Source organism: Ochlerotatus camptorhynchus, unplaced genomic scaffold, assembly GCF_037179485.1.
Source record: "Ochlerotatus camptorhynchus isolate MF236.1 unplaced genomic scaffold, CSIRO-AGI_Acam_v1.1 ptg000361l, whole genome shotgun sequence".
Classification (NCBI taxonomy): Eukaryota; Metazoa; Arthropoda; class Insecta; order Diptera; family Culicidae; genus Ochlerotatus; species Ochlerotatus camptorhynchus.
In genome coordinates, this window is record NW_027040849.1 from 10,846,582 (window position 1) to 10,874,079 (window position 27,498).

General features: G+C 44.5%; 1 protein-coding gene across 1 annotated transcript in view; it reads left to right on the forward strand.

The window, feature by feature from the left end:
* ana (anachronism) overlaps positions 1-13,335 on the forward strand; it is a 37,175-nt gene extending 23,840 nt beyond the window's left edge. The window contains exons 2-6 of the mRNA XM_065231858.1: positions 485-712; positions 786-913; positions 972-1,196; positions 10,840-10,918; positions 10,983-13,335. Of these exons, the coding sequence (XP_065087930.1) occupies positions 485-712; positions 786-913; positions 972-1,196; positions 10,840-10,918; positions 10,983-11,382 (1,060 nt within the window). The 3' untranslated portion in view covers positions 11,383-13,335. The remainder of the gene's footprint in view (positions 1-484; positions 713-785; positions 914-971; positions 1,197-10,839; positions 10,919-10,982) is intronic.
* The last annotated feature ends 14,163 nt before the right edge of the window (positions 13,336-27,498 follow it).

Sequence of the window (27,498 nt, forward strand, 5' to 3'; positions counted from 1 at the left end):
CCGTCCCTTCTTTTCCCGACGACATGCCGATCGATGAGTTGTATCGTGGCGCATTATTTGAAAAATTGTGAATCATACACCGTTATTAATCAGCTTGGAGTTAATCCGTTGCCCTTTTGAAAGATTAATCCAGATCCATATACTCGGATCGGAAATCGAACGAGGGATGATCGGTACTGTTACCAAGAGAACGAGCATTAGTCAGCTGCTCTCACGTTCTTGCGCCAGGTGTGGAAGTGTTGTAGGAGGAATGTTGACGTCACGAAGCGGGTCATAACTCAATCAATGAATGTGAATTCCGTTGTCGGAGACTGCGAGGAATTTCTATATCCCAAAATAGCCGGTGGTGGGTGTGTGGTTTCCCTTGGAGGTGGAAACGCTTCTCCAAATTCCATATGATTGTATGATGTCAAGCCAGCATATTGACAAATGTTCGTAAATCAGTACACCTCAGTTACCTATTCCCTTCCTTTCTCCTTTGCAGCATCGAGAAGCACATCATCGGCAACATCAAGCACAACATCGAATCGAACCTGATGCGGAACGATAGTCTGGGCAACGTTGGCGCCACCCACGAGATGGCCTTTTCCGCGGTGTGCGACCTGCCGAAGCACACCAACCAGAGCTTCTGGGATGACGATTACACCTGGAATCTATACTTTCGTCTTCCCCATAGTAAGCCTTACACTTCGGTTAGCACAGCGATGTTGAGGTAAGTTCCAAACCAATTGAGACGGCGTAGAATGTTATTTAACGCGAGTGGCACTTGTATCGCCCGCATTAAGGTTGTACATGAACGGCGCCGATAATTCGACCGATTCGTGGAATCGCCGCGACTCCGATAACTGCAAGAACCCGGCCGAGCAGATGATTCGCGTTACCGTTTCCGTGTACTGGCGCAAGAAGAGCAAGGGTAAGTGTGGAATGACGATCGTAGGGAATTGAATTTTCATCCTTTCGTGTGTATGTAGATAACCTCTCGACGGAGCGTAAGAAGCGCATCTGTAGCAGCATCACCATCACCCGCAACTTTCGCGGTTGGATCACGTTGGACACGCTGCTGGCCGTTAAACTGTGGGACAAACCGAACCGCAACTTCGGCATTGCCATCGACGTTCAGGATCAGGATGACAATGCATTGCCGGCGGCTCGGTTCTTCCAGCCGACCGATTGCTCCGAGGCAAGTAAAGCAAACGGTAAGTGTGTGCGTTCTGTGCTTTTTATTATTAACTCTAACTCCGAATACGGCAAAGATACATACGGGTACGGGACTTTGGGATCCAAGCAACGAGAATCCACGTGACCAGACTGGGACGTCCGGGTGGATCGGATTGTGCTAGGGGAGATGCTTCCGCAAAACGATAACGTTCAGGTGTCACGGAAATCGTAGCGGGTAGAGAGAGAGAGACTGAGGGGTTCAGGTAGCGCGAAGTCGGCCTTCAGTGCATCCTCGGCTGCTAACGGACACCGACGACTACGGGGTGACCACGCAAAAACACATTCCTGAGCGTCGTCGTTCCCACGTTTGTTTATCGCGCAACGGAGCTGGCGTTCCATACCTGGAACATCCAACCGGCAGCGCAGCGAGAGGGGGATATTGAATATCCGATGTGACAGCTAATTTTAACAATTTGTACATTTCGGTGAAAATTTCCACTCGGTTGCTACCGATAGGTATTGTACCTTTAGCACCGACAGTTTTTCTAAACGATCGTCACGATGATGATCAAACAGTGGAAATGTTTGTATCACTTTTCCGACCCGGTCGAACCGTAGACCAAACGTCTCCCCAACGGCAACAATCAACAACCGCTTGGTTTATTTTTTTCCCCGTTGTTGCCGAAAAATCACCACAGGGTGCACTGACGTGACTGAGTGCTGTGCGGTGCAGTTTCGAGCGACTTTTTCTCCAAATCTTGAGTGTCTTCTTCCTCCGCCGCGGTTGCGACCAACTTTATGCACACCCATGCGGGAAACGATATTTTCGGCTTTGTTTACGCTACCGATGTGGAATTTTCATTCACTTGGGGCTGTTAGAAATTGAGCAGGCCCTTGGTTTTGACTGCAGCTGAAAACTGCTGACCCCAGCCGAACGGAAGACAGGTGAATGATTTTTTTTCTATCTCTCTCTCTCTCCTTCTCTCTTCTGTGAGTTTGGGTAAGGAGATTTGGTTCGATATGCGATCATTGAACACCGGGTAGAACCGGACATTCCGGACCGGAATATTTTGGCAGCGACAAAGGAGGTTAATTCAACAAAATTTTCAAGTAGATTTTGAGATCATTTTGAAACGATAGCACTTTCATGCTCAACATAAGACATTATTAGTGTTTCAGCATTAAATTATCTATTAAGTTAAGCAGTAAGTTCTTAGTTACTGCTGTTGTTACTCATAGTCCGAGCAGCTTAAAAAATAATAGTTATGACTAGCTCCTCGGTGCGCTTATTGAAGAATGAGAAGGTAACAATGGGAAACTGAATTTAGACATGATGTCAACATTTATAAATTGCTTGTTCAATTTGCGCTTTCTTAACCTCTTCCTAGCTGATTACGTTTAGCCTATTGAAGGCATAGAATAAGAGAGTTATGCGGACTGGTTGTTTATGAGCCAAACCAACGTGTCAAAACCAGAATTAATCGGGCAGCGCCTATTTCTAAACTACCCAAATTTAAGTAGAATCCAGTCATATCGGCCAAAGTGCAGCTGCTCAAAAAAGAATAAACTAAGTTTTTTTTTTAATTCGTTTATTTTTCCAGGCTCATTTGCTGTAGCTTTACGGAGCCGATATTCATTGTTTAGATAACAAAATTACTTAAAACTAGCGTTAGTAAAGCGGGGGCCGACTACTCGCGGCTATCTCGAGGTTAGGGGTAACAAATTGTAACAAATGCATGGCAGGGTAGGAATTGTGAACACAAGGTTTGGAGAGCAATGTGCTCTTGATCTGGAACTAGGCGACACTCTGATGAAAAAGACAAACATAGGGGTACATCGATGGGCAGCTAACAACTTGGGAAAACACAAGAGGTCACTAACTACTAAATCCTCAAATCTATCCGTTTTAAAAACACATAAATTAAATTCAAATAGTCGAGGTCTCGGCTCGCCAAGACATCTCTAACGGGTATCGCAGGTTGTTTTCCTCGGGCCCTGAGGGATGTAGATAACTCAGATCTGGCAACACGGTGTAAGGCACATGACCAAACAACATGCTCGATATCGTGATAACCACTGCCACACGGACATAAATTGCTGCCTGAGAGCCCAATTCGATAGAAGTGCGAGTCTAACGAGCAGTGATTGGACATAAGACTTGATATAACGCGTATAAAGTCGCGGCTCATGTCCAACCCTTTGAACCATGGTTTGTTCGACACCTGTGGGAGAATAGAATGTAACCATCTTCCCAATTCACCATCATTCCATTTTTGTTGCCAACTGAAGAGGACTTGCTGACGAGCAATGGAGAAAAATTAGTTGAAGGCGATTTGTCGCTCAAAAATATCGCTTTTCATAGCGCCCAGCTTAGCCAATGAGTCCGCTTTCTCATTACCCGGAATTGAGCAATGAGATGGGACCCAAGCTAAGGTGATAGTATAGGAGCAGTTAGATAAAGCACTCAGTTTAGATCTTATTTCAGGCAGGAAATGCGAGGAGTGCTTCATCGGCCTCATTGAACGAATAGCCTCCAATGAGCTAAGACTATCCGTAAAAATGAAATAATGGTCAGAAGATAGTGAGGCAATTCGCTCTACCGCGTAAAATATGGCTGCGAGTTCCGCAACGTATACGGAGCATGGTTTCTGCAGTTTATAGGAGGCGCTTTAAAATTTATTAAATACACCAAATCCAGTGGAAGCATTTATGGTTGATCGACCGATGGTGATCTGGTATTCCATGGATTTCTTGCATCATGGTCAGATCAAAATTTACAGAGGAACTATAGAAGGCTTGAAAACAATCACGATTGGAGATTAATGGAGAAGTACCAACCTCCAGCGTCATGTACTCATAGTACAAACTCATGAATCTTGTTTGAGGATTTCGGTCGAGCAGCTTCTCAAAGTGTTCTATTACCAAAGGATTCATTACTTCACAACGGATGAGAAACCGGAAAGACAGCTCAGCGAAACGATCTGGCAGTGGGAGAACACCCGCGAGTAAAGCTCATATATTTCTCAGACAACAAGTTGCTCAAATAGTTGTTCATAATTGGTGAAAGCCCACTATCGTGGAGTTTATCCGCAATAGATTAAACTAAGTTAGGAGTGATAAATTGAAAAAAAGACAACATTTGTAAACCTAATTTCTCAATCCCAACTTAGTTTACTATTTTTAGATGAGTAGTTTCACTTTTTACCGATATGAATAGATCCTACTCAAATCCCGGCCGCTTTTGACGTATTTCTTTACTATACTGGGGCACATTATGAAATCGAAAATGAGGCATGTAACAAAAATGAGGGCAGTTTTCAAACACATATTTATCAAAACCAATAAAGGGAAATATGTCGTAAAATATGTCATTCGACGGAGAATTTATTCAGCAATTTTTTTGGTGTTTAGTAAAAATTGGGAAAATAATTAAACAAGTAACAAATTCAACCAACAAAATAGGAATATTTCACGAACGAATCTATCTATATCTATCTATAACTATAACTCTGTTGAATATTCTCTGCAGTCCGGAAATCGCACAGTATGCTCCATAATTTGTGCGACGTATAGGCAGTCTTACCCTCAGGATAGCCTCACAATCTGTCCTTCCTTGAAGGATATCGGCCACGGTTAGGGCTCTGCTTGTGTCCCTTCTAGTCCGGAGAAGTTCTAGGTCTATAAGTTGACAACGGCTTTCGTAACTGGATAATCGAAACGGATCATTCCAAGGCAATCTACGCAACGCAAAACGAAGAAAGCGACGTTGGTTGAACAGATTCAATTCTCTCGGCACCGTTGTTGTAGTTTGGGTTTCAAACCGCTGAACAATACTCAAGACTCTACTTAGACAGTAGATATCAGTGAAGTTTTTAGCTATCCTAAAAATGAACCCTAAAGTTCTTGACGCCTTATCGACAACATATGCAATGTGTTGCTTGAATGAAAGCTGCGAATCCAAGATCACACTCAAGTCTTTCACCTGATTCACGCGTTCGATTGTCGAACCAAGCAGGTCATAGCTTAATATTATCGGTTGTTGTTTTCGTGAGAACTTAACAGCGGAGCATTTGGCTGGGTTCACTACCATTCTGTTTAAACTGCACAAACTAGCGAATACATTCAGCTGACGTTGAAGAAAGTGACAGTCAGCAATGGAGCAGATTCCTAGGAAGATTTTGAGTTCATCTGCATATGATAACCGAGGAGCTTCGATGACCAGATGCACGTTGTTGAAGTACAGTATAAAAATCAACGGTCCCATGTGGCTTCCCTGAGGTATACCTGATGTGGCGAAAAAGCTAGCTGATCTGCAAGCTCCTATGGCAACCTTTAGTTGGCAACCTGTAAGATATGATCGAAACCAACTCAGAAGATTACCGCATACACCGAGCCTGCCAAGTTTAGCAATCGCAATAGCATGGTTCAACTTGTCGAATGCTGCGGATAGGTCTGAATAAATAACGTCCGTTTGAACCCGATCCGACATGCTTTCGGTTATATACGATGTGAGACATAGTAAATTGGTGGTTGTAGAGCAGCCGACAGTAAACCCATGTTGATCAGCACTCAAATACTGCTTGCAATGGGACAGCAACGGTTCCCACTGGCTCGGATAGCTTAGAAACGGCACTTAACGATGTAATTCCTCTATAGTTATGGAAGATGGAAATATGCCACTGGAGAGAGCCATTCGGAACAGGTGATGAAGTGGAATCAACAAGTTAGAAATATGTCTTTTCAAAAATACAGATGGAACTCCATCAGGTCCAGGATTGAAGGATGACTTGAGCAGAGTCGCGGCCTTAGAAATCATCTCAGTATTAACATCAATTGCACCCAGCGTTTGATTATTTACTGGAGCGTTCCTGGCTGCCAGGTTATTATGGTCGTCAGTTAGTATCTCATTAGAGAATACACCAGCAAAGTTGTCGAAAAAGAGGCGGCATATATCCTGAACGGTGGCAGCAACTTCTCCGTTGAATTCCATAGACGATGGGAGGCCAGATACCCTGCGTTGCTCGTTCGCGTAGTTCCAAAAGGATTTCGGGTGTAACTTAAGTTTGCGCTGGATTCCTCGTTGGAAACTTGAAAAGCACATAATGTAGTTTCAGAGGAAGCGTGCGATACTTCGTAAATCTTCTCAATACTGCTCTCTTGATTGACTTCAACCTACGGAACTCTCTCGTCTGCCAGGGAGGGTGAGACACTTTGTGATGAGTTCTTTTCGGGACGTGTCTGTCAATGGCATATGCCAAGACATGTGAAAACGTTTGCGCTGCAGCCTCAACGTCATCTGGATCAAGGATGTTCTCCCATACCATGCTAGACAATGCATCTATGATGCTACGGTGGTCAGCTTCACGGAAGTCATAAGAAACCGTAGCAGGATAATTGTCGAAATCACGAACTAGCGTAGTTAGTGCAATAGGAACCGAGGAAATGGAACCCTGTCCTGTGTTCTCACGAAGCAGAGGTCCAAACTACGATCATTTTCGTTAACTACATGGTTAATTTGAGAAAACGTTGCTGCACTGTAGTTGTCGAGAAGGCTAATAGCTCCTGCGTGAAATAAAGGGCTATCGGGATCTGGATACAGGAATCTGCTATGAGGTGGACTCCACGTAACGCCTGACAGATTGAAGTCACCAAAAATGAATATCTCATCAACTGGAGTGGCACTTTCGATAACTGTGAAAACTGACCGACAGTGAGTATCGATGAGTTCATTGTCCCGGAATCGATCAGGTAGAATGTACAGAGCGCATAGAAAAAGTGTGCGATCACCCAGATTGATGTCTATCCATACCTGCTCCACATAGTACCATGAATCGTTCTCGATGGCCTTTGCGTCCAACCCGCCACGGACAGCTACAAGGACACCTCTACCAGTAGATTTACGGCTGTTGTTAGGATTCCGATCGCAACGAAATACCTCGTAGTCAGGACCGAAGACTTGACTGGAAAGCGTTCGATTATCGAGCCACGTTTCGCACAGGACAATTACATCGTAGCAACAATCCGATACAGCTAGACGGTACTCTTCAACATCAGAATTCATTCATAGAAGATTACGACGTCCTGCTTGCGGCAAGGAATCGAACGACTGCTCTCCCTGGAAATCACAGATACATCAGGCAATAACTGACCATCATCAAGCCTGAGTGGATACTCGCCATAGTGAGTGGGTTGGAAGCCCCCACGGGAAAAAAAGAGTTCCCATATTCGTGAACCACAGCCGTGAACCATAGTTCACGGTGTATATTTGAGAAAATTTTGTTCTGGATAGCTGGCCGTGATTTTTAGTTCACGGTCCGTTCCCATTTTCGGGAACGGATTTTTTTCCAAGCCCCTCTCCACATCCGACAGCTGGTCCGGAACGACTATGATGAACGAAGGCTGCTGATGGCAGGACTGAGACGAAGGGATTGGGAGCTTTCTACGGCGCGTTCCGGGTTCCCAGGATTGGGAGTTACAAAGGCATCATCACAATGACCAACATAGTCCAAATTGCTGAAAAATTGATCGGCATCAGGCAATCAATATATTCATTGTACTTGCCTGTAGAGGCAAGGTGGAAGACTCCTGCTTCATATCCAGCCACAGGGCCAGGACGACTATGCTGAACGCTGGCAGGAATCGGCACGACTGGGCTGGAGGAACCAGGAGCTTCCAAAGAGCGGTCTATTGTGCGTCCCGGAGATGAATTAGGATTGTTCGAACAGTAAAGCGGATGTTGTGAATGAGCAGTATCAGAAGTGCTTCTCAACTGGAAACAGCCGGCAGATGCTTGGGGCGTTGCACTGGAACACGGAAGCTGATCAGGAAAATTACTGCAACTAATGTATGCATACTTGCCTGAAGACGATGGTTGGGAGACCTCACCATCGAACTCGACCGCAGGTCCAGAACGACGCTGATGGCAGCAAATAGAACGACCTTGATGGCGGGAAACAGCTAGCGCGACTGGATCGAGTGGTTCGAGGTCTCCCCTAATGCAACAGGCAATGCGTTCTGGTTTACAGCCCAATAAAACTTCCAATGTTACTTGGGTATTCTCTTGCACGGACATCACTATCCAGTTCGTGCGAAAATTTGCCTTCCACAGCGCTTTCTGGCAAAACGGTCGATCTGATGGCAGGTCGATAAAAACTGATTAGGCAAGAATAGAGCCAAAATGTTCGTCCACAACAGGGTCTGCCAAATCGTTTCCACCATCAGCAGTGTGGTTAGTTTTACGGGTTTATCCGTAGATCTAAGGATTTTTAGATTTACTACGGATCTACGGTACTTACCTTGCCAATCAGGCTAAGGCCTTGTTGTCCTTTGCTGGCCGAAGAAGTCGTGTCCACTCTACTCGATCCATGGCCACAGTTCGCCAGCCTCGTAGTCTGCGAAGGGTCCGCAGGTCACCTTCTACTTGGTCGATCCACCTTGCCCGCTGCGCGCCTCTTCTTTTTGTTACTGTTGGGTTGCTTTCTAGAACCATTTTCACTGGGTCGTCGTGCGGCATTCTTACGACGTACCCAGCCCACCGTAGTCGCCCAATTTTTGCAATGTGGACGATGGATGGTTCTCCCAGCAGCTGGTGCAATTCGTGGTTCATTCGCCTCCTCCACGTTCCATCTGCACTCCACCGTAGATGGTACGCAACACCTTCCGTTCGAAAACACCAAGGGCGCGTTGGTCCTCCACGAGCAAAGTCCAGGTCTCGTAACCGTAGAGGACCACCGGTCTAATCAGCGTCTTGTAAACAGTTAACTTCGTGCGGTGGCGAATTTTATTCGACCGGAGCGTCCTCCGGAGTCCAAAGTAGGCACGATTCCCTGCCATAATGTGCTTTGAATTTCTCTGGTGCACTAATAACTAATTTTACACCTGACGGAATCCGTCTTTGACATAAAAGATGAGACGTAAACAAACACGTCATGTAATATTAAGTGCTCGGAGACTGAAAAGTTCGTTGCTAGACGAAAAGTACGTTTGATTGAGCTATATTTCGCGTCTGTTATGGCTCAAATTTATGAAAAAATTGACACTCGTATATGTCACTCTCAGAGCACCGAAATTTTCATGATTTTTTCTAAGTGTGTGGTATCATTTTCGGCGGTCACCAGTGAGCCCAAATACACGAACTCATCGACCATCTCGATTTCGTCACCGTCAATCTGAACTCGGGGTGGGAGGCTAACATTGTCTTCCCTAGAATCCCTTCCTTTCATGTATTTTGTCTTTGATGCGTTGATGGCAAGTCCAATCCGTCTAGCTTCAGCCTTCAGTCTGATGTACGTTTCCGCCATCATCTCAAAGTTCTGTGCCATAATGCTAATGTCATCGGCGAAGCCAAGGAGCTGGATGGACTTCCTGAATATCGTGCCACTCGTGTCTATCCCAGCTCTTCTGATCACACCTTCTAACGCGATGTTGAACAGCAGACAGGAAAGTCCATCACCTTACCGTAACCCCCTTCGAGATTCAAAGGGACTCGAGAGTGTCCCCGATACTCGAACAACGCACATCACTCGATCCATCGTCGCCTTGACCAATCGCGTCAGTTTGTCCGGAAATCCAAAACCAAATCCTAAACCAAAATTGTATTTCTGTACATCATTTCCGCATTCGCCTTATTCAGATAACACTTATGAAATTTGTGAGTTTCACAGAACCACCAGCACCAAATTTTCGGGTTACACAGAAAATATATGGGAGCTGTCAAGTTGCCCCAGGGTTGGTCTTCTGAGACTTCTTGTATGATCTTCAACCGTATTTAACAACATCCACTTCAACCTCAAACGGAAAAATCTGCTAAATTGGCGTCAATTCGGCTTTGTAGAGCTGAATTGATTCATGGGCCGGTCGAGAAACCCCTGTTTAAGAGATCTGTTAAGCAAGTGCTACAAAGTATGCTGAGCCTACCGTTGAACTTAGAATCAAACAAGATAATGTTCAACGCCATTGACCCGGAAAATGCATGCATAAATTGGTTCAATCATAGGACCAATAGACTTAGGGGCTGTCCATATACCACATGGACTGTTTAGAGGGGGGGGAGGATATGGCAAATAAAGCACATTTTTAAAAATTTACTTGGATGCTCCACGCAATGGTAGAAGTGGAGCCACGTGGAATGCTCTTTCTACATCTTTGACGTAACCCCACTGGGAATTTCCCAACCTAGATCGATCGAACCGTAAAAACCAAATATCCATCTCCACCCCAAGCGCGTCCCCAAGGATCGGAGGTAAATCGAACCGCCAAACAGCGAATCAAATTTCCATTTTCAGTTGCAATTTCGATGTATTTATTTGCTGCATACCAACCAATGCCACTAACTCAACCAAACTGATTGCTGTGTTGTTGATTTATTTACCATTCACCATTAATTTGAACCAACTCTCGGCTGCACGAAGATTTTGCGTTTGCTTTCGGATTGATTTTTGTTTTTGTTTTTCGCAATTTATTTTATTGACCATTTATTTTCCACTTACTGCTGTTGCAATATGCACATCTGCGCAAATATGCTTCCCGCAACAAATTGCTTACCGGTGAGAGTCACCACCACCGCCGCCGCTGCTAAAATGATTGTTTTACTGCTCGTTTGTTGTGCCCATTAATGTGTAATCCCGTCGGCATCCGAATTGCGATCCTCACTAACCTTGCATCTTTGCGTCTCATTTCCAGCAACAGCAACCGTACTTCCATGGAACTTTTTCCGAAACTCACTCTCATGGTCCTCTGATGAAATGGACGATGTGCCACAGTAAGTTCCCCCAGACGGTCAAGGTCACTAACACAATGGTCACTAACCGATTGCCCACTTGCAGCGTCCCCCGCATAGACATCATGATGCACAAGACGATCCCGCAGCATCCGCACTACTTCACCGCCCAGCACCACCATCATCGCATGTTCCGCCAGCAGCAGAAGCACCACTACGGAGGCAGCGTCCGGTACCGGTTGGAGAATGCCTCCTCGTCGTCCGCGGCCGGTTCCGCTTCGTCCGCATTCGGCAACTCGTACGAAATGGACGAAACGGTCGAAATCAAGCAGCATCAGCCGTCGGTCCACGCGCACCACTCGCAGGCCAAGCCGCACAAGAAGCGCCATCTGAACCAGCAGCACCAGCATCAGCATCACTCGAGGCTCGTCAATTCGGCGGAAAGCGAGGAGGATTTTTCGGCGGCGTCGTCCTCTTCGGCGTCGCTCGAGGAGCGGAAACTCTGATTCCGGATGGCGATGGTTTGGGCGGTTTAAATCCGGAGGAGCACGTGAGTTGAGTGAGTGTGTGTATGTGTGTTTCAATTTACGATCAATGCCATGGGCGACGCGGTACACGTTTGTAGTATTACATTTTTTGTTGATTTTTATTTTATTGGAAGATAAATGAATGCTTGTGGGAGTGAAATGAGTGAAAGCGTACTGAGTATATTTAGGAGATTTGTGTATTAAAAGTGACTTATGGATGTGATTCATTGGAAAATTGAATAATATAATGATTTGAGTAAAATCATTGTGATGATTTAAGGATTTCAATGATTTCAATGTTTATGAAAATTTATGAAAACATAATTGCAAACTTTTTCAGTGGAAAACAAGGCAAATTATGAAGCAGTATCTGCACGGCGAATGAGAACGACCCAAATTTGAGTTTAGTTCACTCATAATCGCCAAAAGTACAGGAACTCAGCGATGAGTAAATTTGCCTCATGGTTTCCTGTGCAAAACCTCAAAAAGCTACCGGAAAATGAAGAAAATTTACGGAAATTTTACTCAGTCTAGGAGTAGTTTCAAAAGACTGAGTCAATCCAATCTTTACTTTTCTCATATTCGGAAAATTTTGCCTGGAAAAATGCTCATCGCTGTTTCTACACTTTATGTGATTTATGAGTGAACTAAACTAAAAATCGGGTCGTTCTCATTAGCCGTGTAGAATTAAATCAAATTAATATTCCGGATCATTTGAAAGAAATTGAGCAGTTCCAGGCAAAATCGAGAAAAAAAAACGAATTTTTAAATCGACCTTCTCCGATTTGTATAAAACTTTGCGTAAATGAATCATATCGTCAGGTCATTTTCTACAGAGATGGCGCTGCTAATAAAATACAGTTTTGAATTCTCGATCCTTTTTCATTTTTTTAATAATCTGCTCATAATGCGAGCTCGACGGTGCCGAAAATCACTTTTTTCCACGAATCTATTTTAAAGTTTAATACAAAAAGTCATCGTGAGTAAATTTCAGTAAAAATCAGAAAACCCAACAAATCTTCAATTGAATGTATGCGTTTTCGTTTTCCTTACTAACTTTAGGTGAGCTTCTTCCATGACGGTGCATAAACGAGTATAAGTTGTGAGTTTTCTATAACATTAAAAGTATTGATCCCCCCCAGAGAGAACGACAAACCAGTGAAATCGTTTCAGAAGTAATGCTTCCGAACTGTGAGTGGTTGTGTGTGTGTGTTCGTGTGTCCGTGTGTTTCGGGTAACGGAAAAAAATAGGTTAAGAGTTCCTGAGATAGCTGCGTAGAAATCTAAATAATGTGTATTATGTACTTAAGTGAAAATCTTTCGGCGATGATTGTCGCAGACGAAAACGGGAAAAGAGGAGTCGAAAACAAACACGCTTAGATGTTCGCTCTCAGCTGTAGGAAGAATAAGTGTAAGTGTTGAATTACTGTGCAAATTTCGACCAGTCCTGCACTTGTTTAGGCGGTAGCATTTATTTATGAAATACTTGATTAAGCTTTAGCGATGTGGTAAGATTATAAATATGATGCGCACAGTACGAGCTTTAAATGATTCTTAGTGGTTAAGTTCCATACGGACAGAAAAAGAGCACATACTGTTTCGATTTGTATATAGAGGAAAAAAATATATGGAAATGTACGCACGCACACATATACATATGCCTAGGTCTGTAGTCTAAGTACCGTAACTTATTTATTTCCTAGTGAGGACAATGATTTGTAAATATTCGATGTTTAAGAGGTTCTTCTAATGTTCAATCCTGAGCTGAATTCTAGCAGTTGGGAAATGCTTAAGATAAACGTAGGAACACCATGTTAAGGTGTGGCAATTACAAAAGTAAGATGTGAACTATTCTGCCAGCGTACACCGCGACGTTGTGTCTGTCTGTTTGGGTTGTAAGCATGTCGAAAATAAAACTTTTATTGAAAATAAGTTTTGCTTTAAAATTGACATCCGAAAATCCCTTTTTTTAATTAAGTACTCTCCTAATTGCACACTTAAAAAAAATTCATGTGAATAAAGGTGCTCTGAGACTGACATATACGAGCGTCAATTTTGACATAAAATTGAGTCATAATAGACGCGAGATTCAGCTCAATCAAACGTACTTTCGAACTTTTCAGTCTCGGAGCACTTTATTTTACATGACATGTTTGTTTACCACTCATCCTTTATGTCAAAGATGGATTCCGTCACGTGTAAAATTAGGTATATCTTAGTGTGTGGATCTAACCGTATCTATTAATTTTTATTTAACTTAATTTAAATACAAAAAACAGAAACCGCCAGGAAGTTAAAAGTACATTATAAAACAGATTCTTAAGCCTAACACGGGAGATATTAAAATCAAAGCAGTTATAACACTTGTTGAAAATCTTGCGCATTCTAGTTAAAAGGCTCATTAGCGCCGTAGTTTGTGCGAGAAGCCGGGATATTGAAAAAATAATAAGAACGTTAATTTACTCGTCTGATATTGACATTCAACTCCTGCAGAAGTGAACCGCAATTAATGTCCGATCGTAGGACATCAGCGATGAAGGTAGCCTTAGAGACAACTCTGCAAACACTAAGTACACACTCAGAAAAATTAATCTAAATTTAGGTGCTCTGAGACTGACATATACGACGTCAATTTTGACATAAAATTGAGTCATAATAGACGCAAAATTCAGCTCAATCAAACGTACTTTCGAACTTTTCAGTCTCGGAGCACATAATTTTACATGACATGTTTGTTTACGTCTCATCCTTTATGTCAAAGATGGATTCCGTCACGTGTAAATTTAAGTATTTCTAAGTGTGTAATTGTAGGGACATCAAATTACAGCGACTTTCATAACTAGGAAGATTGAAAGGATCACTCCAGGGTAGCCAACGAAGAGAGAAACGTACAAATCTTCGCTAAGTGGCCTCAATACGATTCACCCTGTTGCTGTAAAAAGGAGCCCATACTACGGAACAGTACTCTAACGTGGAGCGGACTAGCGAACAATAGAGTGTTTTTAAATAGAAAATGTCCCTGAAGTCTTTGGCGAAATGAAAAATGAAACCAAGTTTGAGAAGACGCCTTAGCGGAAACATAAGCCACATGGTCCTTGAAGGTGAGTTGTGAATCAAGTAGGACGCCTAAGTCTTGAATAGTAGATTCACGGCTTAATATTTGCTCCTGCAGGCTGTAAGCATAACAGATAGGTGATTATTTCCTGGAAAACGTTAAAATGGCACATTTAGAAGCATTTAATACCATCCTGTTCTTGTCACACCAAACAGTAAAAACGTCCAGCTGCTGCTGTAGAAACAATGCATCACTTCGATCTTTGATGACAAAGTATAGTTTGAAATTGTCAGCATAAGACAGCTTCAGGCAACGGATCGAAAAGTGAACGTCATTCAGGTACAATAAAAGTATGAACGGTCCCAGATGACTGCCTTGAGGTACACCAGAAGAAACAGCGAACGGTTGAGAAAATTGATCTCCTATCTTCACTGACATATGTCGACCGGTGAGGTATGAGCGAAGCCAATCAAGAAGGGAACCGTGAAAACCAAGTCGCTCTAGTTTGGCCACTGCAATCTCGTGATTGATTCAAAAGCATCAGAAAGATCGGTGTAGATAGCATCCACTTGATGACCTCTTTCAATGTCGCGTATGATTGATGATGTGTATTGAACGAGATTTGTAGTGGTCGACCTCTTCGGTATAAATCCGTGTTGTTCAGTCGCGATGTAACTAGAGCATGTGTGTTTTAAATAATCTAGCACCAATAGTTCAAAAACTTTTGAGACTGCACATAAAGCAGCGATACCACGGTAGTTGGACACCGACTGTTTTTTTGCCTTTTTTGAAGAGAAAACAAAAGAATCCTTCCAGCAGTCGGGGAAGATCCCAGAATCCAAAGAGAGGTTGAAGATGGATGCTAAAGATGCGGCCAGCATTCCAATACAGTTCTTAATAACCGCGGAAGGGATTCCGTCAGGGCCAGTGCTGAAAGAATTTTTCAAACGAAGGCTTGCTCTACGAACATCATTAGTTGAAATAGGCGGATGCGGCCCAACAGCAGGAATCGGTAGTAATACGGCAAATCAGGTACATCCAAACAGCACCAGGACAATCCCGAACGAATTTGAATTGGTTGGTGGTCAATCCAGCGCATTTAAGATGGAATGATTTCTGGCATCTCGCACAATTCATTTTGCCACTGCGCGCAGAGCTACCGAAGAAAGGTGATGCGTCACATTTTCTAGTATGCACCATTGTTGACAAATGTGCCGCAATTCAACGGTAGATGAGTTAGTGGCGCCGGAGGTGTAGTGGAAAGCATGATTACCTCTTACCCCAGAAGGCCTGGGTTCAATCCCAGTCGGCGCCGCCGGGATGTTCTGAGGCATAACATCTCTGATGACGAGGGAAGTAAAGCCGTTGGTCCCCGGTTCATGAGTTGTTGGATCGATAGGTAGGGTCCAGGTGTGGGAGCTGCCTTCCTGGTGTCGGTAGCATTGGTGCTCAGCACGGAAAACAAGATCGACGGAAAAAAAATAAAGAAAAAAAAGGTAGATGAGTTCAGATCGAAAGCTTCAATTAACGATCATGCTTCTGAAGTTTGCTGGAAGATGGCGTAGAAATGAGAAGAAAAGCGCGCGTATCGGTGTATTGTATCCGGGAATTAATCATATGATTTGAGTAGTAGCTATACTGAAGATCCGAGAGATGTCGCCCCTTCAGTGGTAGGAAAATCATTTTGGCAGTATGGAGAATATCAGAAAATCCACGATTTGTGACTAAACATGCTTTCATAGAAGGAAAAAAATAAACGAGTGTTTACCTTATCACCATAGTAAAGTACTCGTGCAATTTTTGTGCATCTAAAACTGCCCATAAAATTTTCATGCATTTCCAAATGGTTTCCTACCATTCCCATACATCCGAAAATGACTGGCCCTCTGGATGTGGATGATGTCAAAAACAAAAAAACATGATTAATTATCTCTCTTGAGCTCAATCGAGGATTTTGCTAAGCACCATGCCGAGTTCAGCGTATACGCTTTTTTAATAGAAACTAAGCGATCGATTCAACCTCTGGTGGTGAATATGAGAACGTCAAAAAGAGTGTTGTGAGCAGAAATTTCTGCCGTGATACATTGGAAGCGGAAAACTTTTTCACTTTTCCTAATAAATTGATTCATCTGAGATGCTCGAAAACTTGATCCATAGTTAAAAAAAATTAATTCTGTATCATATTTGCAAGGATTCTGCTAGTGTTCAGGAATATTTTTGTTGAGAAAAATGCAAAATTCCAATAGTGCCTTAGTGGTTATGATCTTCCGGATTTCTTGTGTGTGAATAATTTAGGTGCAAATCAGTTCAGATGTGTGGAAAATCGTAAAATAAGACAATTACTGATGGAAATTAGCAAGATGTTCAATGAAAAATGCTTTAATTTGTGTTGTGAAAAATCCTTCTTCTGGTGTAAACAAACTGTTTGGTTGACGTTTCCTCTCGAACTTGCGTGGTGCCCTCTACGTTCGTGGTACATTAAAAAGGCTAATTAGAGAAAATCTCAAGTTTTTAAAAAAATTAAGCCAAAACAAAATCTGCTCTCACCGCTCCCCACAAACATATGCACGAGCATCGAATATCGTGTTTCTGTTTATGTTTGCAGAATCCGATTCGCTGATCACTGTAGCTGTTCCGACCACAGCTACCTTACGTAAGTTTGATACGGCTTGGTCATAATCGGAACGTTCTTCCGCGGGTCGCATTATTTTTCATCATCTTCATCATCTTCCTGAACAATCCAATCGGCTGCAGCCAGAGGTGGTAAATATCACGGCCGTCATGTGACAATAAGAAAACAGGTCCTCTCACTATCATGAGACAAAACTACCTATCATTAGCTTTCTTGTCATTGTCCAATGATCAAGCTCTGATGAGAATAATTCTTATGCGGTTTTGACATCAACATTTATAACTAATTCAAATGAATTTAAGCTAGCAACCATATGTAATCGGTAGAGTGAATATATTATTAAGATTTTCTCGGTACAAGTAACTTTAATAGCAAAAACTGAACTAGTAATTACGATGATTACAACACTGTCACGTTCTGTCATGACAAAAATTCGATGAGATTTTGTAGAAAATCTCTATCATCGTTTTCTTATCCGATGATAGTGACAGAAGTATCTCTGTAAATATCGCGTGAGATCTTTCATTGAAATTGACATTTGCCAGCTCTGGCTGCAGCAAATAAGCTCGGAAAAGTTATACGCATCATATTCGGGAGGAAGCAGCAAGTGATTAAAACTACACACTACTAAAAAGTCATGTAAATTTCGGTTCCCTGAGACCGACACATGTAAGCGGGCGTTTTGACATAAGAATCAGTTGAAAGAAACGTGAAAATCAATTCAATCAAACGTTCTCTTCGTCGACTAGCTGATGTTTCGGTTAAGGAACACTTAATTTTACATGAAATGTTTGTTTACGTTCTATGATTTACGTCCAATATGGATTACGTCTCGTGTAAAAGTAGTTATTTCTAAGTGTGTATCTACAAGAATATGAAATCCCACAATGGATTTTTCTGCAACATCATATTACCCCTATTGCATGTTCCAGGAAACGTATTGCCTTTTCGGGATGGATTATGTTTCTGATTATGCTGCTCTTTTGGATGAACTTCTCTTCGGAAGTTCTCGGAATTTATCGTCAGTAGTTCACGGATTTATCGGAAATTCTCGGAAGATCTTTGAACTTCTCGTAGGAAATTTTGTGAAGTTCTAATCGGAAGATCTCAAAATTTTTCGTCGGATTTTCTAAGAAATTTTCGTCAAGAGTTCTGTGTACCGTAAAACGGGGTATCTTTGATAATGCGGGTAACTTTGACAGTATAAAGTCAAAAGATTAAATTTACTCGCTGTTCTTTTTCCAAATTAGAAACATTGGTTCCATATTGTAGTTTAGGGTATTTCCGTTGAAATCGTATATAGTTTTTATATAATATGTGTACATATTTTACGAACATATTTAAAAACAATTTTCGTGTTTTTCGTCTGTTTGAAAAAGCACTTCAACCATCACTTTTGAAATGCGATTCCGAGATAGCCATCATAAAATCAATATTGTATTCTTATTGCTTATGATGTTTTCTGATTATATATTCATTCAAAGTTTCATATTTAAAGGACTAAATTGTTTGAGTTTTTTTACATTCATCGAGTATTATCACAAAACTAAAAAAAATAGTGCAAATGCTTTAATTTTCGTTAAACATATTACTAACGAATTGACTCTTGGATCCTCAGTACATGTTTAAATAATATAAAATTTGAAAAACATTCATTGCTGTACAAATTATTTCGAATATACTTTTAAAAAAACTATCAATGTTACCCCGTGTTACGGTACTTCTTATCAGAAGTTCTGTGAACTTCTGGGAGCTTCTCTTTAAAAGATCTCTGAACCTCTCTTGGGAAGTTCTCTAAACTTTTCGATGGAACTTCCAGGAAGTTCTGCGAACTTCTTGTCGAAAGTACTCTGAACTTTTTGCCAGAAGTACTTTGAACTTCTCGTTGGAAGTTCTGTGAACCTCTTGTTGGAAGTTCTCTAAATTGATCGATAAAATTCGCTGTACTTCTAGTTCTAACTTCAGAGAACTTTAATGCTGTTCTGTGAACTTTAGGGGAATTTAATTAAGTTCTGTGAACTTTTTGTCGGAAGTTCTGTGAAATTTTTGTAGGTAGTTCTCTTTTTTTTTGTTTTCCGTCAACCTTGTTTTTCGTAGTGAGTACCAATGCTACCGACGCCAGGGAGGCAGCTCCCACACCTGGACCCTACCTATCAACCCATCAACTCATGGACTGGGGACCAACGGCTTTACTTCCCAGAGATCAGAGATTTTATGCCTCAGTAAATCCCGACGGCACCGACTTGGATTGAACCCAGTCCCTTTGGAGTGAAAGGCAATCACGCTTACCACTACAACACCGGCACCGTGAATATGAAGTTCTCTGAACTTCACGTCAAAAGTGCTGTAAACTTTTCGTCAGAAGTTCAATGAACAACTCGCTAGAAATTCACTGAACTCTTGATTTTCCTAAAACTTCTCGACGGAAATACTCTGAATTTCTCGTCGGATTTTCGTCTAAAGTTCTATGAAGTTCTGGGAATTTTTTCCCAAAAGTTCTGTGAACTTCTAATCGGAAGTTCTCTGAACCTCTCGTCGAAAGTTCTTCCAACTTTTCATAGGAAATTCGAGAAAGTTCTCTGAGCTTCTCGTCGTAAATTCCCTGAACTTCTCGCTGGAAGATCTATGAACTTCTCATCAAAAGTTCTCTGAACTAGTTGTCTCTGAACTTCTTTTCAGCATTTCTCTAAACTTCTCATCGGAACTTCACGGAAGTTCTTTGAACTTTTTGTCAAAGTTCTCGAACTTCTCGTCGGATTGTTACTGATTGACTAAGGGTGAGGACTTGTTAGTGACTGAAGGGTGAGTGTGGAATGGTTGGCAAATCGCTTGTATTCGTTGAAGAGTACGCAAGAGATGCGCCACCCGATAATGCAAGCCTGTTCGATTAATAAGATAGAGATTCTCTGAAAATGATGGTAAATGTCAGGATTATCATGGTCCGGCCATTAACTACGTAGACAGTTTTTTTTTGATTCTTGACCCCCCCCCCCCTGCGTAAACAATTGTACATTTTTTTTTTAATTTGTATGGGCCTTGGATAATTACCCCCCTCCCCCTTATAACATGTCTACGTAGTTTATGGACAGCACCCTAATAATGAAACAGTGTTGCATTGTCAAGTGGCGCCTTTGCTGCCTACTCTTTAACGAGACCCAGCGATTTATCGATCAGCCCAAAATACTGACATATCACATTCGCGATCCGTTGGATTATGCTGGCGATAAGAAGCATCAAACCGCAGTAAGAATTGTATCTAAAAGTTATTAGCAACTTCAAAGGCAGGTTTATTCATATATTATTTTTTAGTGTGCATGCTGGAAAATGTTTGTTTACATGTCAAAAGTGGTAGTGCAATCATTTCCTTTTGTTTTAAATGATCGCGCTACAGACTTCTCTTGCACTAATACTTATAATTTACCCCGAGTTCTTCACTAATACTTGTGCATTTCACAAACGGCAGAGAAGTCTATGGCTAGAATTAAACTAGAAACGAAAAAGAAAATGCTGCACATTTGGTGAACATTTCAAATGGTCCTATCTGCTTTGATCGATTCTCTTCATCGACTTTCTCTTTTCATAACCACTGCTATGCAAACTGTCTGTCTGTCTGTCTGTCTGTCTGTCTGTCTGTCTGTCTGTCTGTCTGTCTGTCTGTCTGTCTGTCTGTCTGTCTGTCTGTCTGTCTGTCTGTCTGTCTGTCTGTCTGTCTGTCTGTCTGTCTGTCTGTCTGTCTGTCTGTCTGTCTGTCTGTCTGTCTGTCTGTCTGTCTGTCTGTCTGTCTGTCTGTCTGTCTGTCTGTCTGTCTGTCTGTCTGTCTGTCTGTCTGTCTGTCTGTCTGTCTGTCTGTCTGTCTGTCTGTCTGTCTGTCTGTCTGTCTGTCTGTCTGTCTGTCTGTCTGTCTGTCTGTCTGTCTGTCTGTCTGTCTGTCTGTCTGTCTGTCTGTCTGTCTGTCTGTCTGTCTGTCTGTCTGTCTGTCTGTCTGTCTGTCTGTCTGTCTGTCTGTCTGTCTGTCTGTCTGTCTGTCTGTCTGTCTGTCTGTCTGTCTGTCTGTCTGTCTGTCTGTCTGTCTGTCTGTCTGTCTGTCTGTCTGTCTGTCTGTCTGTCTGTCTGTCTGTCTGTCTGTCTGTCTGTCTGTCTGTCTGTCTGTCTGTCTGTCTGTCTGTCTGTCTGTCTGTCTGTCTGTCTGTCTGTCTGTCTGTCTGTCTGTCTGTCTGTCTGTCTGTCTGTCTGTCTGTCTGTCTGTCTGTCTGTCTGTCTGTCTGTCTGTCTGTCTGTCTGTCTGTCTGTCTGTCTGTCTGTCTGTCTGTCTGTCTGTCTGTCTGTCTGTCTGTCTGTCTGTCTGTCTGTCTGTCTGTCTGTCTGTCTGTCTGTCTGTCTGTCTGTCTGTCTGTCTGTCTGTCTGTCTGTCTGTCTGTCTGTCTGTCTGTCTGTCTGTCTGTCTGTCTGTCTGTCTGTCTGTCTGTCTGTCTGTCTGTCTGTCTGTCTGTCTGTCTGTCTGTCTGTCTGTCTGTCTGTCTGTCTGTCTGTCTGTCTGTCTGTCTGTCTGTCTGTCTGTCTGTCTGTCTGTCTGTCTGTCTGTCTGTCTGTCTGTCTGTCTGTCTGTCTGTCTGTCTGTCTGTCTGTCTGTCTGTCTGTCTGTCTGTCTGTCTGTCTGTCTGTCTGTCTGTCTGTCTGTCTGTCTGTCTGTCTGTCTGTCTGTCTGTCTGTCTGTCTGTCTGTCTGTCTGTCTGTCTGTCTGTCTGTCTGTCTGTCTGTCTGTCTGTCTGTCTGTCTGTCTGTCTGTCTGTCTGTCTGTCTGTCTGTCTGTCTGTCTGTCTGTCTGTCTGTCTGTCTGTCTGTCTGTCTGTCTGTCTGTCTGTCTGTCTGTCTGTCTGTCTGTCTGTCTGTCTGTCTGTCTGTCTGTCTGTCTGTCTGTCTGTCTGTCTGTCTGTCTGTCTGTCTGTCTGTCTGTCTGTCTGTCTGTCTGTCTGTCTGTCTGTCTGTCTGTCTGTCTGTCTGTCTGTCTGTCTGTCTGTCTGTCTGTCTGTCTGTCTGTCTGTCTGTCTGTCTGTCTGTCTGTCTGTCTGTCTGTCTGTCTGTCTGTCTGTCTGTCTGTCTGTCTGTCTGTCTGTCTGTCTGTCTGTCTGTCTGTCTGTCTGTCTGTCTGTCTGTCTGTCTGTCTGTCTGTCTGTCTGTCTGTCTGTCTGTCTGTCTGTCTGTCTGTCTGTCTGTCTGTCTGTCTGTCTGTCTGTCTGTCTGTCTGTCTGTCTGTCTGTCTGTCTGTCTGTCTGTCTGTCTGTCTGTCTGTCTGTCTGTCTGTCTGTCTGTCTGTCTGTCTGTCTGTCTGTCTGTCTGTCTGTCTGTCTGTCTGTCTGTCTGTCTGTCTGTCTGTCTGTCTGTCTGTCTGTCTGTCTGTCTGTCTGTCTGTCTGTCTGTCTGTCTGTCTGTCTGTCTGTCTGTCTGTCTGTCTGTCTGTCTGTCTGTCTGTCTGTCTGTCTGTCTGTCTGTCTGTCTGTCTGTCTGTCTGTCTGTCTGTCTGTCTGTCTGTCTGTCTGTCTGTCTGTCTGTCTGTCTGTCTGTCTGTCTGTCTGTCTGTCTGTCTGTCTGTCTGTCTGTCTGTCTGTCTGTCTGTCTGTCTGTCTGTCTGTCTGTCTGTCTGTCTGTCTGTCTGTCTGTCTGTCTGTCTGTCTGTCTGTCTGTCTGTCTGTCTGTCTGTCTGTCTGTCTGTCTGTCTGTCTGTCTGTCTGTCTGTCTGTCTGTCTGTCTGTCTGTCTGTCTGTCTGTCTGTCTGTCTGTCTGTCTGTCTGTCTGTCTGTCTGTCTGTCTGTCTGTCTGTCTGTCTGTCTGTCTGTCTGTCTGTCTGTCTGTCTGTCTGTCTGTCTGTCTGTCTGTCTGTCTGTCTGTCTGTCTGTCTGTCTGTCTGTCTGTCTGTCTGTCTGTCTGTCTGTCTGTCTGTCTGTCTGTCTGTCTGTCTGTCTGTCTGTCTGTCTGTCTGTCTGTCTGTCTGTCTGTCTGTCTGTCTGTCTGTCTGTCTGTCTGTCTGTCTGTCTGTCTGTCTGTCTGTCTGTCTGTCTGTCTGTCTGTCTGTCTGTCTGTCTGTCTGTCTGTCTGTCTGTCTGTCTGTCTGTCTGTCTGTCTGTCTGTCTGTCTGTCTGTCTGTCTGTCTGTCTGTCTGTCTGTCTGTCTGTCTGTCTGTCTGTCTGTCTGTCTGTCTGTCTGTCTGTCTGTCTGTCTGTCTGTCTGTCTGTCTGTCTGTCTGTCTGTCTGTCTGTCTGTCTGTCTGTCTGTCTGTCTGTCTGTCTGTCTGTCTGTCTGTCTGTCTGTCTGTCTGTCTGTCTGTCTGTCTGTCTGTCTGTCTGTCTGTCTGTCTGTCTGTCTGTCTGTCTGTCTGTCTGTCTGTCTGTTTTTTTTTTTTTTTTTTTTTTTTTTTTTTATAGTAAGGTTTAGGAAAGCTTCAAGAAGCCTGGCCTGTAGTGAAGGTGGCACGGTGTGGTATCCACTAGTTGCCTAGTGCAGCTCCACTAAAACCCATTCCTTACTCTCTCCTCTGCCTGGATCCCCCCGGGACCACTGTGAAGCGACTACTTCGGGGGGTGGCTGTGCTCATGCACTTGTCGTACTCTCAGCGCTAGCTGGCGTTGCTAGATCGCTGCTCTTCTCTCCATTTACGCTGAAGCTCTGACATAATCTGTGTGACTGCCCTGCTGACGACATTCCAAGAGTCCTCCTCTCGACACATTTCATCAACGACATTCTCCACGTTAAGGACGGGCATCTCCGTTCGCACTGCCTCGAACCTTGGACAGTCAAAGACCACATGCTCCGGCGTTTCATCGACGTTGCCACACTCCGGACAGAGGGGTGACGCTGCGTGTCCGAACCGATGCAGGTATTTCCTGAAGCAGCCGTGGCCAGACAGGAACTGCGTTAGGTGGAAATTGACTTCTCCGTGTTTTCTGTTCACCCAGGTCGAAAGAATCGGTATTAGTCTATGTGTCCATCTACCGTTCTCCGTCGTGTTCCACTCCTGTTGCCACTTAGCCAATGACTCCACTCTCACAACTTTCCGTACTCTTCCGGCTTCTCTCTGCCTGTAGCACTCACTGTCCTCCGCCAGGGTGATGCCGATAGGGATCATACCGGCGATAACGCATACTGCTTCCGACGAGATGGTTCTGTACGCACTCACGACTCGCATGGCCATGAGCCGGAACGTACTGCTCAGTTTCCTTTGGTTCTGCTTCGTTTCCAGCGCTGGAACCCAGGCTGGACCTCCATATCTCAGTATCGATGATGACACGCTGGCCAGAAGACGCCTCTTGCTACTGCTGGGACCAGCGTTGTTCGGCATGATTCTAGCTATCGCGTTGATGGCCTTCGAAGCCTTCTCACAGGCATATTCGACGTGGCTGTTGAAGTTTAGCCGGTCATCGATCATCACTCCCAGGTATTTTAACACACGCTTCGAGGCTATGGTGTGCTCCCCGACGGTGATTTCCGCCCGCTGTACCGCTTTACAGTTACTGACCAATAACACTTCCGTTTTGTGGTGGGCTATTTGCAGCTTCGCTCCTTTCATCCAGTTACCAATCATGTCGATTGCCTCGGTTGACAACACTTCCACCTCTTCCAGCGTCTCGCCTGTTACCGTCAAGACGACGTCGTCCGCAAAGCCAACGATCTCAACTCCTTTGGGCAGTTTCAGCGTTAGCACGCCGTTGTACATCCCGTTCCAGAGCGTTGGACCAAGGATGGAGCCTTGTGGAACTCCCGCTGTGATCCTAATCGATCTCTGTCCCATGTCTGTCTCGTAGACCAGAACCCGGTTCTGGAAATAACTCCTCAGGATCCTGCACAGGTAGTCAGGGACCCTCATTCTATGCAGTGCTTCGGCGATGGCCTCCCAGCTGGCGCTGTTGAACGCATTCTTGACGTCGATCGTTATGACGGCGCAATATCGATCTCCTCTCCGCTTCTGTTTGGACGCCTTTTCAGCTCTCTCGACCACTGTCCGAATTGCATCCACCGTCGATCTCCCTTTCCGGAATCCGAACTGCCTCTCCGACAATCCGTGCTCACTCTCCGTGTATTTCGTCAGCCTGTTTAGGATGATCCTCTCCAAGAGTTTTCCGAGTGTATCCAGCAGGCATATAGGCCTGTATGATGCTGGATCCCCCGGCGGTTTTCCTGGTTTCGGCAGCAACACTAGCTTCTGTATCTTCCACCTGTCAGGGAAGTGACCCTCGTTCAGGCATTTCTGCAGCACCATCCTGAACATGTCCGGGGATGACTGGATCGCCGCTTTCAACGCTACGTTGGGGATTCCATCCGGACCGGGAGCTTTCTTCACCTTCAATCCTTTCGCCACTACTACGAGCTCCTCGTTGGTGATTTCGACGTTATCTCCCTCTCTTTCTCCGTACGGTGTAGGTGGCCAGGTTGTTGGGTCGTGCTTCGGGAAAAGTCCTTCCACGATGACTTTCAGCTTCTCTGGGCACATTTCAGCGGGCATCGTTGGACCTCTGATCTTCGCCATCACGACTCGGTATGCGTCGCCCCAGGGGTTGGCATCAGCGTCTTGACACAGCTCCTTAAAACAGTTCGACTTGCTCTGCTTAATCACTCGTTTAAAAGCGGCCCTGGCCGCTCGAAACACTTCTCTTCGTTCCTCTCTGTCTGCTTCCGTCCTTGCTCTCTGAACACGTCTTCTGGCTCTGAGACAACTAGCGCGGAGAGTACTAAGTGCCTCGTTCCACCAGTAGACTGGACGCCGTCTGTTATTTGGCTCCAGTTTCCTCGGCATGGTCGTGTCACATGCTCTCACTAACGTTTCTGTCAGCTCGTCCGCATTTAGATCTACGGGACTCCCGTCCACACGAAGTGCCTCAACGAACAAATCCTTGTCGAAAGCTTTCGTCTTCCACTTTCGGTCACAAGTTCTCGTCCTCCGTACTGCCACAGTATTCCGTTGACCGATGCCATATCGTATCGCCTGATGGTCGCTATGGGTATATCCTTCGCACACTCTCCAATCCATGTTTGCCATCAGCGACGGACTGCAGAAAGTAACGTCGATAATGGATTCTCGGCCATCTCTGCGAAAAGTGCTGCTGGTGCCTTTATTGGCCAGCATAACTTCCAGTTTTGCCAGAGCTTCCAGCAGACTGTGCCCTCTTGCATTGGAACACCTGCTTCCCCACTCCACTGCCCAAGCATTGAAGTCTCCTCCGATGACTACCGGTCGTCGTCCGACCAGCTCTTCGGTAAGTCCATCAAGCATCTCGTGGAACTTCTCCATCGTCCATCTGGGGGGTGCGTAACAACTACACATGAAGATTCCGTTGATTTTGGCGATGACGAAGCCTTCGTATGAGCTCGCAACCACTTCTTGAATGGGGTATCTGCCCATAACTTGTATAGCTGCCATCCCAGCTCTATCCGCAACCCAGTTACCGTTATCGGGAGGGACTCGATACGGTTCCGCAATGATTGCAACGTCGCACTTTGTTTCTGTTGTCGACTGCCACAACAGTTGCTGAGCAATGTCGCAATGATTGAGGTTTATTTGGGTTACCTCCATTACTGTTGGCCTGCCATCGCCTTTTTGTATGCTAGGCATTTGAAGCCTCCCGTCGTATGATCGTTACCGTCCTCTTTTTTGCAGAGCATACACCTCGGATGCTTCGTGCAGCCTCTTGCAATATGGCCTTTCTCTCCGCATTTCCTGCACAGATCAGATCTGTCAGGGCCATTGCAGTTCCTCGCCTGGTGACCGAATCCCATGCACTTGAAGCATCGCTCCAATTGCTTGGTAACCCGAGGAGTGGCTTTCAGCGAGCACAATGACCAGCCAACCTTGACCTTGCCCGTCTCCAACAGCTTATTCGCTGCAGCTGTCGAAAGCCGTATAACCGCCGTTTGCATGCCGCCGTACGCCTTCCTCATGCGGATTGACATCGGGACATCTCCCAGATCGCAGTGCACTCTCAACGCACTTCTTAGCTCCTCTTCTGTGGTGATCTCGTCCAGGTCCCTGCACTCGACCACTGTCTCCTGGGATAGAGCTCTTACGCTCGCTCCTTCGCCAAGAGACTTTTCGACGAGCTCCTTGTAGGCTGAGCTCTTGATAGCAGGATCCTTCTTCAGCTCAAAGAGGATCTCGCCTTTCTGGGTTCGCCTGGTTTTCACCACATTCTCTCCTAGTTGCTTCAACTCCGGATCCTCTCGTACCTTCCGGAGGAGTGCTGCATACGACGTTTTGTCCTTAGCTTCGACGATCAGAGCATCGCCCTTACTTCGCTCCCGACGAGTCCTGGGTATCACCTTCTTCTGTTCAGCTTTCTTCTTCATGTCTTTTTCCTTCCGTTTTTTCCACTTCTCCTTTGGCTTCTCGACGGTACGCCAGCCTTCCTCCTTGTTGTCTTCT